The sequence below is a fragment of the Cimex lectularius genome, unplaced genomic scaffold (genome assembly GCF_000648675.2).
Source record: "Cimex lectularius strain Harlan isolate CLEC.00 unplaced genomic scaffold, Clec_2.1 scaffold22, whole genome shotgun sequence".
Classification (NCBI taxonomy): Eukaryota; Metazoa; Arthropoda; class Insecta; order Hemiptera; family Cimicidae; genus Cimex; species Cimex lectularius.
In genome coordinates this window covers 1515727-1528756 of record NW_019392657.1, presented here as the reverse complement: position 1 = coordinate 1528756, position 13030 = coordinate 1515727, and the positions used below count along the sequence as shown (strand labels likewise).

The 13030-nt window shown below is 35.3% G+C and overlaps 1 protein-coding gene across 1 annotated transcript in view; it reads right to left on the bottom strand.

Annotated features, from left to right (window-relative positions):
• LOC106664682 (meteorin-like protein) overlaps positions 1-3813 on the bottom strand; it is a 32807-nt gene extending 28994 nt beyond the window's left edge. Inside the window, exon 1 of the mRNA XM_024224755.1 lies at positions 3552-3813. Coding sequence (XP_024080523.1) covers positions 3552-3655 — 104 coding nt within the window. The 5' untranslated portion in view covers positions 3656-3813. The remainder of the gene's footprint in view (positions 1-3551) is intronic.
• Positions 3814-13030: the final 9217 nt, after the last annotated feature.

The window sequence follows — 13030 nt, the reverse complement described above, 5'->3', positions numbered from 1 at the left end:
GCACGGTAAAGAAAATGTTTTCCTGAAACCTTCGTCACACCAGACACCATCTCCAAATAATCATTGGCTAACCGTCACTAAACACAACACACTTCAAATTTGATGTTGACTTAACTAGAAGGACTCTTTTTGTAACAGTTTAAATCGAAATTTAAGCCTTTGCTTAAAGACGTAACATCTATGATTAAACTAATATAAAATTTATTAAAACACTAAAGAAACTTTGAGTGTTGATTTTCTTCAGTTTTTCTCACAGGGTTTTTCTTAGTGAAAGAGTGCTTTTTAAGGAATCTCCCCTACAGCCTGACAGACTGAAGGGATAAAGAGGCACCTATTTCATAAGTTTTTTTTCGTCCAAGGAAGGGAAATATTTTGGAAATAACGAATCTCCGCTTCCAACGGACCGCCGTCCATGACCGGACCAGTGAGACGGAGGGAAAAAACCGGCCGATTCTCTTCCTCAGAGGGGCGATAACAAAAAAATCCGTGCCCGATCAAAACGGGCACGATGGCCATTTATAAAGCCAAGACAGGAGGGATTTTCTCCCACGGGCCCGTGGCCTATTGGAAGGTAACGGCCGCCCGGAAGATGCAGCTCCACATAATGGAAGAATTTAAGACGACAATGGACTTTTTTTTCTTTGTCGAGATTTTGGACCAATTATCGCATCACCGAAGCCCCGCGTAACTCCATTGTTCGGGCGGAAAATTGAAAACGGTGGTTAATTTATTAAAAACTTTTCTGCCACAAGGTTTTTTGTTAAACCAAAATTTAGGTAAAAATCAGGTCCGAAATAAATAAATTATCATTTATTTATTTACGTTTTTAAGCCAAAGAAACAATAGGATAAAGCTCATTTGATGACAAAATTAAACAATTTACATTTAAAAACACAACACTTCAATGCTAAATTTGTCAAATATGATCTAGAATTGTGCAACAAAATAAAAATTTACACAAAATCTCATATTTATAAATCCGTCTAATCCTAATCGCGCGGATATTTCCAGATGTTATATAACCCAGTAAAGTGGAATCGAATTGATTCTTAATCGCCAGAACGGGAATTCGTTTAACAAGGCGTGTCAAGGATAATTAAACACTTTTTTTTCGCAAATACCTTTCCCCACTGGCTCAGCGTTTAATGCCTTACGTCAAAAATACATTAAACGATAGGAATTTTCTTTCAAGACAGAGTAAAGACTACAAATAGATAAAAGCCTTGAACGAGGAAGGAAATAACTAATAATAAATAAGGCTAACCTTGGATTGCATTCCTTTGAGTAAAATTTTTCAATTTTCCATATATAATTTATTTTTTATAAAAACATATCTCCATGGATTATCCAAAATCTATTCAATTTCATTTATAAATAAGTCACCTTGGATTACGTTCCTTTATGTAAAATCTTTCAATTTTCCATATATAATTTATTTTTTATAAATATATATCGCCATGGATTATCCAAAACCTATTCAATTTCATTTATAAATAAGTCACCTTGGATTACGTTCCTTTATGTAAAATCTTTCAATTTTCCATATATAATTTATTTTTTATAAATATATATCGCCATGGATTATCCAAAACCTATTCAATTTCATTTATAAATAAGTCACCTTGGATTACGTTCCTTTATGTAAAATCTTTCAATTTTCCATATATAATTTATTTTTTATAAATATATATCGCCATGGATTATCCAAAACCTATTCAATTTCATTTATAAATAAGTCACCTTGGATTACGTTCCTTTATGTAAAATCTTTCAATTTTCCATATATAATTTATTTTTTATAAATATATATCTCCATGGATTAACAAAACCTATTCAATTTCATTTATAAATAAGTCATTCTATTAACTTTTGTTTAAAATAAAATGCCCCCTCCCCCGTTTTTTAATAAGCAAATATGGCTTCATATACCAATATTAATACTTATATCAATTTTTTACAATTTCAAATATTATGATTTTAAATTTAAAAAAATCAAGATCAGGATAATTAGAAAGAAAACTTACCAATTTCCTTCATAAATACACTAAAAATTATATTTTTATTATATGCAATGGCCATATTTGATCATATTTAATTATATTGTAATTTAAAACCACAGGCTTTAATATTGTAAATAGGAATGTGTGGTGATTAGTGACCGTTAATCGATATTTATTTGGAAATCGTGAGATGCGGTCTGGTGTGATGTAGGTTTCAGAAAAACATTTTCTTTATCGTGCTAACGTTTCGATATTTATTGAGATCATCTTCCTGAAGACATCACACCAGACCGCATCTCACGATTTCCAAATAAAAATTGTAAATAGGCTTAAAAAAATAAGTAATAAATAAGTTATTTGTGTATTATTTGTGTGTGTGTAGTCCTGTTGAAGAGGGTGTATTTCTAGAAAGTTTTAAGTTTGGTCTTTTAGATTTTTTTTTTCAGTTTTAGGGGTGATAAACTACATTGGACTTCTCTTCCTTAGCTTTGCGTTTCTTTTCTTATCTTTTTCTCGCTTTAAACCTAATATCTTTTATAGATTGCCTTGTTATGATGCTTTACGATATAACGTTAACCCACTCTTTCTCTTTTCTTTATCCTATTGCTAGCCTCTCTCTATCTCAGGGTCTCGTCACTTGTTGATAAAATAACACAAATACAGAGCAACACAGAAAAAAAGATAAAAACATCATATCTAGTTAGCGTTCACACCCAGAGTACGTGATATGCCTCGAGGAAATTGAAGATAAACATTGCCATTCACGCTAATAAATAATATTCACACATCAGACTTTGTTCGCACTACCCCAGAATATCCATTTCTCGGGGTAATTGGTGGATAAGTCATCATTCACACAAATAAATACACTCGTTTCAACAAATATCACATATCACAGAATAGAAGGTACAAATATCTATATACGATTAAAAATGTTTATGGCTCTGAGATATTGGATCAGCGATCTGTGTCTCTTAGTGTTTTTCTTTAGGATTGGCCTTATCCCCGAACGGTTTATAATATATGATACATTCATAGTATGTACCTATGTTTATAAATATAGGTACATAAAGTTTTATGTATGTAGCTATTGTAATTGCTACTCCAATGATCAAATCACCTTAGGGATTTGATCGTAAAGTTTTTCTAGTGACTGTCAATAATGAATGTTCTTGTTTCATATTCACGAAATAAAACCTTTGGATATATTTTCAATTAATTATTCTTTTTATGTAAGTTCTTCGTTGAGATGAAACATTTTCTTTGGATATGCATTAATTTAAAATTTTTGTGGCTTGGTGGCAGTTTGGGTACAAATAAATTTCATGCAATTTCCCGCAATAAAAAAAAGAAAATCTAAAATGACTTATTTTTATAAAAAATCTTAGTCTTTGCCTTACAAAAATAAATAATTAGAAAGCTCTGATGAATTATCTTTTTTATGTTTTAACATAAAATGGTACGGTATTAAGTGTGCTTGGTGTTGTAAGGTCTTGACTTTTTATTTAATACAATTTATTTATTTAAAAGAAAAAAATTATTTAGGCTTACTTTCCGTTCCAGTCGCACTGCTGTCCGACGGGATGAGCTCCGATCCGTCGGAGGAGGAGAGCGAGGAAGAGGGAGAAGAGAAAAGAAGTCGTTGCGACCGTCATATCCCAGCATGTCCGTCGAAGTCGATCATCACTTCACGTTCACACCACTGCGTTTAATCCGACACAAATTTTCAACGGGTACGGACGTCAGACGGTTCAGCATCTGGTGCTCACTCACGACTGAAGGCGCTAGGCAGCTTTTGGTTCGGCTTGGAGGCTCGCTTTCCCCCGCTCCAGGGCTGGCTAGGAAGAAGGGGCACGAAGACAACGTCATTCCGTCAAACTCCTATAGATACACCACTGATTACCACCGATCCTTTCCAACCCTTCTTACCCTTTGGTTTGGGACATTTCTAATAGTAATTTCAATAAATAAATAAGATACACAATCATGAACTTCAACCTTCATCTGGATCTCATCTGTCCTAAGCTAGTGCAAGTTGTACTCAATTTGGAACGATGCATTAAAAACTAAATCAGAATCACGTAAATAACAATAACTGCTGGTTAAATTAATTCAAACAAACTGAAAAATTTCAACTTTCCAATTTTTAATTATTTTGAATGAATGACGTCATTTTCCTCTTTACTAACAACTTGGATGCTACTGTAACTGTATTTTACTGTAACTTTTTTTTTGTAATATTAAGTCAAAAAGTATTATGCTGCCTTCGCGCAATTATTTCAAGTTTATCATATGTCGCTCCACCCCCATTAATTCAAGCTGAATCGCAAGCTGAAAAAACATGTGCACGTGAAATGAAAGAAATAAGTGATGCTATCAGATAACCAGGCAGCTCTAGAGGCTTTTTAAGCTTCTAAGCCTACGAAAAACTAGTCTGGAACCGCAGTTTATTAGGGGATTTCGTCCAACGGAGAAGCAGACTAGCTAAAAAGGGAAGGAACAACATATAGGCCCAAATTACACATCAAAGAACACAAACGTATGCAAAGCATGAGGCAAAAAGACTACTCTTAAAAACAAACCAATGAGAGAAAATGAAAATCCTACTTAACAGAAAGCAACTAAAGCCTCTAACAAGAATATTTACCATAATAACTCTTAAAACTATTAAACTAACTGATGACCAAGTCGATTATGTCTAGACGAGCGATGTGGCCGAAATATAAACAGAGACATATAAACTAAGATTCCATACCCCTTAGAAGAATCCTGTGCTTTAATAAAACAAGCGAAAATCTTCCAGGAAATCTATGGACGGAGATCGTACACAATAAATGCAGGTTTATGCGCTAAAGGAGGAGATCCGTACGACTCCAAATGGAAAAACGTATTACCCTTCAAAACAGACACACACCCATGGTTTGGCCCAAAAGCATTAATAGAAAAATTGAGATAATTTTTACCTTCGAAGGGAACAGATTTTGCTCTGGAAGGCGAAAAAGGTGCCAGGAAAGCCAAAAGGTAACAAATAACTAAGCTGTAACAGTGCAGATTTAAATAAAAATTGGACATCCTTTTTAACACCAGTAACTCGTATTTTATACGCTAGCGGCTTTGTGTTTGAATTTTTGTATCTTGAAATTTTATTTAAGATTAATTAGTTGTATAATGACAAAATTACTTCTTTCAATTAATTAATCTTTTTATTTAAGGTTTTGGTTGATACGAAAAAGCTAGTGTCACAGGGGGATTCGAACCCTCGACCTTCGGCTCTATACCCGGCTGCTCTACACTTGAGCAATCGTGACTTCGATCCAACTCCCCATCTTAACCTACAATCTTTCGAATTTCCCTCCTTTCATGAATGAATGAAATGAAAAATGACAAAAAGGAGGGAAAATTCGAAAGGTTCGGGCATAAATATCCATGTAGTAAGTTTTACTAAGATTATTTTGTACACAAATGTACGTTGCCTCCAGGAGTGAAAGCTAATTAATTATAAAAAATACCAAATTAATTGTTGAAATAAAGGTTCTATGGATTATTAAAAAGAACGTAATTAAAACATAAAAAACATCATTCTTTTTACGTAAGGTCTTGTTTGAGATATAAAAGCCAGTGTCACGAGCACCTTCGGCAAAATACGCTCTACCACTTCAGCTATCGCGACTTCGACCCACTCGGCAAAATAAAATTGAAAATGGCCAAAAGAGGGAAAATTCGAAAGGTTGTAGGTTGAGATGGGGAGCTGGTGTCCGAGTGGATCGAAGTCACGATAGCTCAAGTGGTCGTGGGTTCGAATTCCTCTCGTGACACTAGCTTTTTCATATCAACCAAAACCTTACATAAAAAGATTAATTAATTAATTCTAACTTCAAACGGGCGTTAAGCCCTCCCGTGTGACAGGAATTACTTAATTTTTTTTTTACTATCCCTCCAAACTTGAAGTTCTCCGTTTGATTAAGTACTCAACAATCTATTTATCCTTATTTCAAAAAACTTTAAAAAAAGTGCCGTTATGCGGAAAAGCCACAGTAGCGCCACGTCAGAGGTATAAGCAAGGTGAGACAAGGATGCTTTCCGATAACAAAAATATAAGATGTTAAGTATATAACAATTGTTTTCAGGGAAAGTGACTTTTGAAACATCCAAGTCGATGGAACTGTTTGCAGGCATGAAAATAAAACAGTCGTTAACAGTCAGAAATTGAGAAATTTCAACATTTCCCCTTGAAATCTGCTTCCGAAGAGATTACTGTGGAAAACTACCTGTTCATAAACGCGAATTGGCCCTCCAGAACCCCAGAGTATTAAAAACTTTATGACCGATAATTGTAAATTTTTTCAACCCCGGTAACAACCATCGTTGTATATAGAAGAAAAAGAGTTTAAGCATTTTTCAAATTCTACTGTAATGAGTTTACAATATGAAGTTATTTTTTTCTAGTTCAAATTTAAGCCTTTATTCTCACAATTTTCATTGCTCATATATATTAGGTAAATAATAGTCTCACAGAATCAAAAGGTGGGAAAACTGTCTTGTCAAAATTTACCACCGAGACACTATTTAATAAAGTAAAAAAAAAGACTACTTTTCTTTGCGTCCCAACTATTTTTTATGTGTTATGTATCTATCTTATATAACAAACAATATATCGTGTCTATGGATTCTGATTTATTTAATTCATTCCTCCTTCTTATAGCTTTTTCTTTGTTTCTATCCCACTGTACACTGTAAGATTGTAGTGGGAACACAAACCTCTCATTGCCTCCTTCTCTGCCTTTCTGTCTGTCGTTCGATCTCTCTCACTCCTTTCTCAGTTTTTCAGCATGTCTCTCTCTCTCTCTCTTTCTCTCTCTTTATTTATTTCTCCATTTCTTCTTTCTTTTTACTTGTCTCTCTCCCACCTACCCTCCCTCATTGCCTCTCGCTCTGTCTTTTTGTCTACCTGTCTGTCTGTCACTCTCTCTCTCTCTCTCTCTCTCTCTCCCTCCCTTTTCTCTCAGGTGCTCTCTCTTTCCCGTTAAATGTAAGAAACGCCCGAGAAACCTAATTGTGCAAGCTTAAATCAAACGTTCAACCATTCAATCTCTATATCTCTCCTCTCTAGGAGAAAATTATATCGGACACAAATGAATGTTATCAACTGACAAATTCTATCGGTAAATCAATCTCGTCCGACGTCATCAAAATATTTTGATTTTGCCAGTTGAATTTGGCAGTTATCTGAAATTTCGCTTGTCCGACTGAATTTGTCGTGTATCAACTCAGCTCATTTTCTGCTTCGGTAGTCAGTCCTCCATCCTGCCTTAAATAGACTTGTTAACACAGATAAGGAAGGCGGTTCCACAACGACTAAACAGTACGGCATGATAATTTAGTAAATAAAATATGGGCCCCACCTGGGCGGGCGCATCGGAAAGTGGGACGATTAACATCATCGGAACAACACGGCTGACCCCGTTTGACGCACAGGTGTTTAATAAAGAAAACAATAAAGGACGTTGGGGTGAAAAAAAAGCCGATCGACGTGGGAGATAAGATTATTAACGCGAACCGGGCCGTTATTAACTACACTTTGTGACATTTCACCTCGTTCAGGATGAAGTTTTTCCCACGACTCGTACGAATTAGAATTTTAAAATGTTTGGAGTCTTCCGTAAAGAGGTGTCGCCTGCTTATATCTTTATTCCGTGACATAATGCGAATCATTAAATATCCTTGTATGTTTTATGCCGCTATGAAATTACAAACAAACGTTTAGTTTCTAATGTACTTAGTTTTCCCTCTTCGACGAAGCGCAATAAAAAGGCTAACGAGTTCACATAAAATGCATTTTTTACACCTTGTTCGCATTGAACAGATTAAAAAATAACACAAATGAACAACTTTTCTGGTTGGACAGCCTGACCTCGTTGTTTCCGCCTTTCTCCATGATCGGTGACGGGGTAACAAATAAACAGGCATATAAGTGTGAGAGAGAGATTACCAGAGAGACAGATAGAAGACATGCAGAGGCAGCCTGAGAGAGAGAGAGAGAGAGAGAGAGAGAGAGAGAGAGAGAGAGAGAGAGAGACATATCAAGAGCCAATGAAAGACAGGGTAGGTCGGAGACAGGCAAAGGAAAAACCGAAGGAAGGGAAGAATAAATAAATAAGGAAAGAAAGAAGAGAGAGACAGGCAAATAAATAGAAAGAAAGTAGAGAATAAGGCATGTGTAAAGAGGGAGGAATACTGAAAAAACCGTGGATTAGGCTAATCAGAAAATTGAGATAAAATCCCAATGTAACCAACAGACTGCTTGAAATATGTTGTTTTATATTGCAAAAAAATTTCTCTTCCGAAAGTTAATGTTTATATTATACCGGTCATCAAATACAGGAATGTTCCCTGTGCAATGGAAAACGTGTTACGTTGTACCATTCCATAAAAATGGAGATAGAGAACTTATAAATAATTATAGGCCTATAAGCAAATTATCTGTGATTATTTGAAAATATAGTTTATAATAAAATAAGTCCATTGTTCAAAAGTGTGGATTCGTTAAACATAAGTCAACTTTAACCAATGTACTGTGCTTCCAACAGGACATACTTGATGCATTCAAAGATAATTGCCAAATGGATTTACAGACTTTAGCAAGGCATTTGACAAAGAAGATCTCAACGTCCTAATCAGTAAACTGGAAGCGGTAGGCATACATGGTACAATGTTAAAATGGCATTACGATTTTCTTAGAAATAGAATACAAATGGTCTCCGTAAACAATGCACAATCGGAACCAATAAAAGTATCATCAGGCGGGCATCACTCCTCCCTATTATTTATAATTTTTATAAATGATATATATCTCAGTGTTTGTCTCATTGCGAATTTCAGCTTTTTGCTGATGACTTAAAAATTTATAAAGTCATAAAAACTGAAACGGACTGTGTTCATGTACAGTGTGGTATTAATGAATTAATCAGCTGGTGTGACAATAACAATATGTATCTTAATGTAAATGTCAAGTAATACGTTTCCACAGAAACGTAAATTCAATGGTCTGTGATTATTATACATTTAACGTAAGTTTAAGCGCTGTGAGTTACATTAAAGATTTAGGAATTGTATTTGATAAAACCCGCAGGGTGCCGGTGTTTTTGAAAAAAAGCCCATTTGTAAGTATGTCGCGTTCGAATGCAGGGCTGCTGAATTCGAACCCGGGACATTTACCTAACAGTGATGAGCGCCGTGTCAACGCCCAAACCGCTTCGGCCACCGATGCCCTTTAAAACTCTTGGATTCTTAAAAAGAAATACATCAGAATTTAAAAATATCAATTGTATTAAAATACTATACACCTCATTAGTCAGGTCCATTCTTGAGTTCAACTCAACAATCTGGTAATTTTTTGACGCACCATTGGAAAATCAACGCGGCTGCGTTTAAATCTGACTCGAGGCTTATTTCCTTTGATTAATACGTTAATAAAAGAAAGTGAGTCAATTTTCGGTGCACCATAGGAAAATCAAGGTTGGTGCGTCTAATTATGCGGCACATTCTATTTTGTTAGTCTGGTACCAAAAAATAGGCGAGTCACTTTTCGACGCACCATTCGTTACAAATTAATTTTAGTAGGTTGGAAGGAAAATATACAAAACCAACATTATTAAAACATTATGAAAACACAATGTAAAAATTAAAAAAAAAATCTTCACAAATTAATCTGATTAAGGTTTAAGAGTATTTTTTTCGTCCGATTATCATTTTACGATAGACTAGGCTACTGTGTTGCAGCAAATGGAGTCTGTTCGAACAATTATTATAATGATTTTGAACATTTTTGATTTGCTAACAAAGGAGATTGTTACATTTATTTAATTTTTTTTACTTTACCAGAAAAAATGAAGAATTTTTTTTTAAATTTTTACATAGTGTTTGAATAATGTTTTAATAATATTGGTTTTGTTTATTTTCCTTCCAACCTACTAAAATTAATTTGTAACCAATTGTGCGTCGAAAAGTGGCTCGCCTATTTTTTGGTACGAGGCTAACAAAATAAAATGTGCCGAGTCATAATTAGACGGACCAACGTTGATTTTCCTATGGTGCACCGAAAATTGACTCACTTCCTTTTTTTAATGTTAAAATCAAAAGAAATAGGCCTTGAGTCAGATTTAAACGCACCCACGTTGATTTTCCAATGGTGCACCAAAAATTGACTCACTTTCTTTTATTCAAGTATTAATCAAAGGAAATAAGCCTCGAGTCAGATTTAAACGCTCCCGCGTTTCTAATGGTGCGTCAAAAAATGACTCACCCTGTACATTGAAAAAACTGAAAGAGTACAAAACAAATTTTTATGATATCTTGCCTAAAATGAAAATAAATTTATAAATAGTTACTTATGATAATCTAAGACATATGGTTGCTCTAGAATCTCTGAAATGTAGACGAGATATAAATGATGTTTATTTAAATTGCTAAATTACATAATAGTATGTCCTGAAATGTTATCGAATGTTATGTTCAATGTTCCACAAAGGGTAACTTGATATCAAAATCTGTTCTATATCCCCTTCTGTCGAACTAACTATTTACAGTCAGCACCAATTATGAGAATGTGTCATTTTTGTAAATTCTTTTCAAGTGGACCTATTTTGCAACGCAAACGTACAAATGTATATTGTGATTGGCATTGTAATCCGTAAAGAAAAACAAATTAATTAATATCGATTTGTGTAGCCTGGTAATTTCTGATATTTTTTCTGTCTATCCTCGATGTTTTAGTCAGATCCACCTCTGATGAGGACGAAAGGTGGATACGATAGGCAGACTAGAATGATCGGAAACGACCAACCTACAGGTTCATTCACGCAGAACTCTATAGGAAATGTTTTTGGTTTTTATCAATTATTAAAATAAACCTCAATGAGTTGACAAATTTCATGTGACTTTTTACAATATTTGGAGCGTTAGATAACAGTATGGAAAATTGACGTTGATTTATATTCTGCCCAGCAATATCTTTTGTTTCTTCGCCGGGTCAAGGATCAATACCGTGGAAAGAGATGAATTGGTTTTTTGAAAAATACTATTAGTTTCTTAGGAAAGGTTTATCGCTGGCTGGAGGACCTTGATATTTATGCTGATTGACTTTCACTACTTCCCTTTCTATTTTTGCCAATATCCAATAATCTGAATAACAATTTCAGCTTTCGGTTACCTCCTTAACGGTGACCCTCTTAGAAAGGCCCGGGAAAATCGTCGATAAGAGGCTAGTTTTTTTCTGTCTGTAATAGTCGAAATCTAGTTCTATGTATGAAGAAGGACTCCGCGAGTGTGGGAACGCGGACGAGGGACGGCCCGGTCCGTTTTATGGATACGACGAGCATGATTTCCCGAGTGTTTGCACTTTCTCCGCCTCTTGTTGGGTAACAGACTCGGATGTCCCGGGCGGTCCGCACGATTTTCCCCCCTTGAAATCGCACGAATCTACGAACGGAGAATAGCAAAAGACGAAGAAGAAACTGCAATCAATTAAGATGAGCCAATCCGGGTGACTCTTGTGAAACCAAATACCGACTCTAACGAGACGAGTTGAACTCGGCATTTTCCGCCGTCCTTTCCCTTTATAATATTTCTTCGAGCCGGATTACGAAATAAAATCAAAGCCAATTACAAGACAAACACTAGCACTTTGTAATTTACATAATCCTCCAAGGTTAGTAAGATTAAAAACGCAAACGTCGATGTGGTTTAATGGTTTCAAAATCAACTTTCTTGCGTGTTCTTTAAACTATGTTATTCCAGCCTAATAACAGTGATAGTCCATTAAAGAGTCAATTTTGCTGCCAAAGTAAATAAAATCTTGTACACAAAAATCAATGAGTTGAAATCAAATCTCTGGGTTAAAACTTCCGTTTTGATGTCTTTTTTTATTACTACCTGTTTAAATAAAATATACATCTCGTAATTTGAGGATTTTTACATATTTCCATTACACACTGTACGTCTTGAGGGGAGTTGCCAACCATTGTTGGTCTCTCAGTTTTGTGCAAGGTTAGTCCTTGATGAGGAGATCCCGGGCCATCTCCAATTTAATCTGCGGACAGGATTGTAGGAATGGATTATGTTGGACATGGAGTAGGTTGGGGTGAGTGGAGGGTTTGTCGTGGAATTGGGTGAATTTGGACGGGATTAATTTATATACAAAGGGTATTTTGAGGTCATTTTGGAGGATGGCGTTAGAGACATAGTAAAGAGCATTAACTATAATTCTAAGGACTTTGGATTGGAAGGATTGAATTCGTTGGTTGTTGGTAGGTTTAGCGGTGCCCCACAGTTCTAGTTCCTATGCCCAAATCGATGTCAGTAGTGTTCTGTACAGTGTTAGTTTGTTTTTTGTTGACAAATTAGATTTGCGTCCGAGTAGTCCGAATCGTCTATTCAGCCTGTCTTTTTATTTGGATGTGTGGTTTCCACATCAGTCGTGAGTCAAGATAGAGCCCGAGGTTCGTACGCAGTCAGCTTTGGGGATAGGGATGATGTTGAGGTGTATTGTATGAGGAGTTTTGCTTCGGAGGGTCAATGTAATATGGGTTCACTTGTTTTCATTCATTTTTATTCTCCATATTTTGCTCCATTCTGCTATCCGTTGTACGATGATTGGAGCTACTCCGAAGCTTTTTCAGGATCGGGATTGGACGAAAGAACGGCTGTGTCGTCGGCGAGGGATTGATGTCTTTGATGACTAAACACGTACTTTGCGTACAATATAAACTTGACATAAAAAATATGGAGCTATCGATTATATAAACTTATATCGATTTATATAAACTCAACTCCTCACAAATATGCATATGCATACAGATATACCGAGATCAAGGCTTTTGCTCCGTTTCCCATTTACATAGGATTTACTTAAGGAGAATGGAATCAATATTTCTTCATCATCTTGTACAACTAATGTATTATATACTCTAGTATCATATGCTCTATCTCAGTACACATTCACGCTAATAAATAAATTCATTAAGGGAACACAA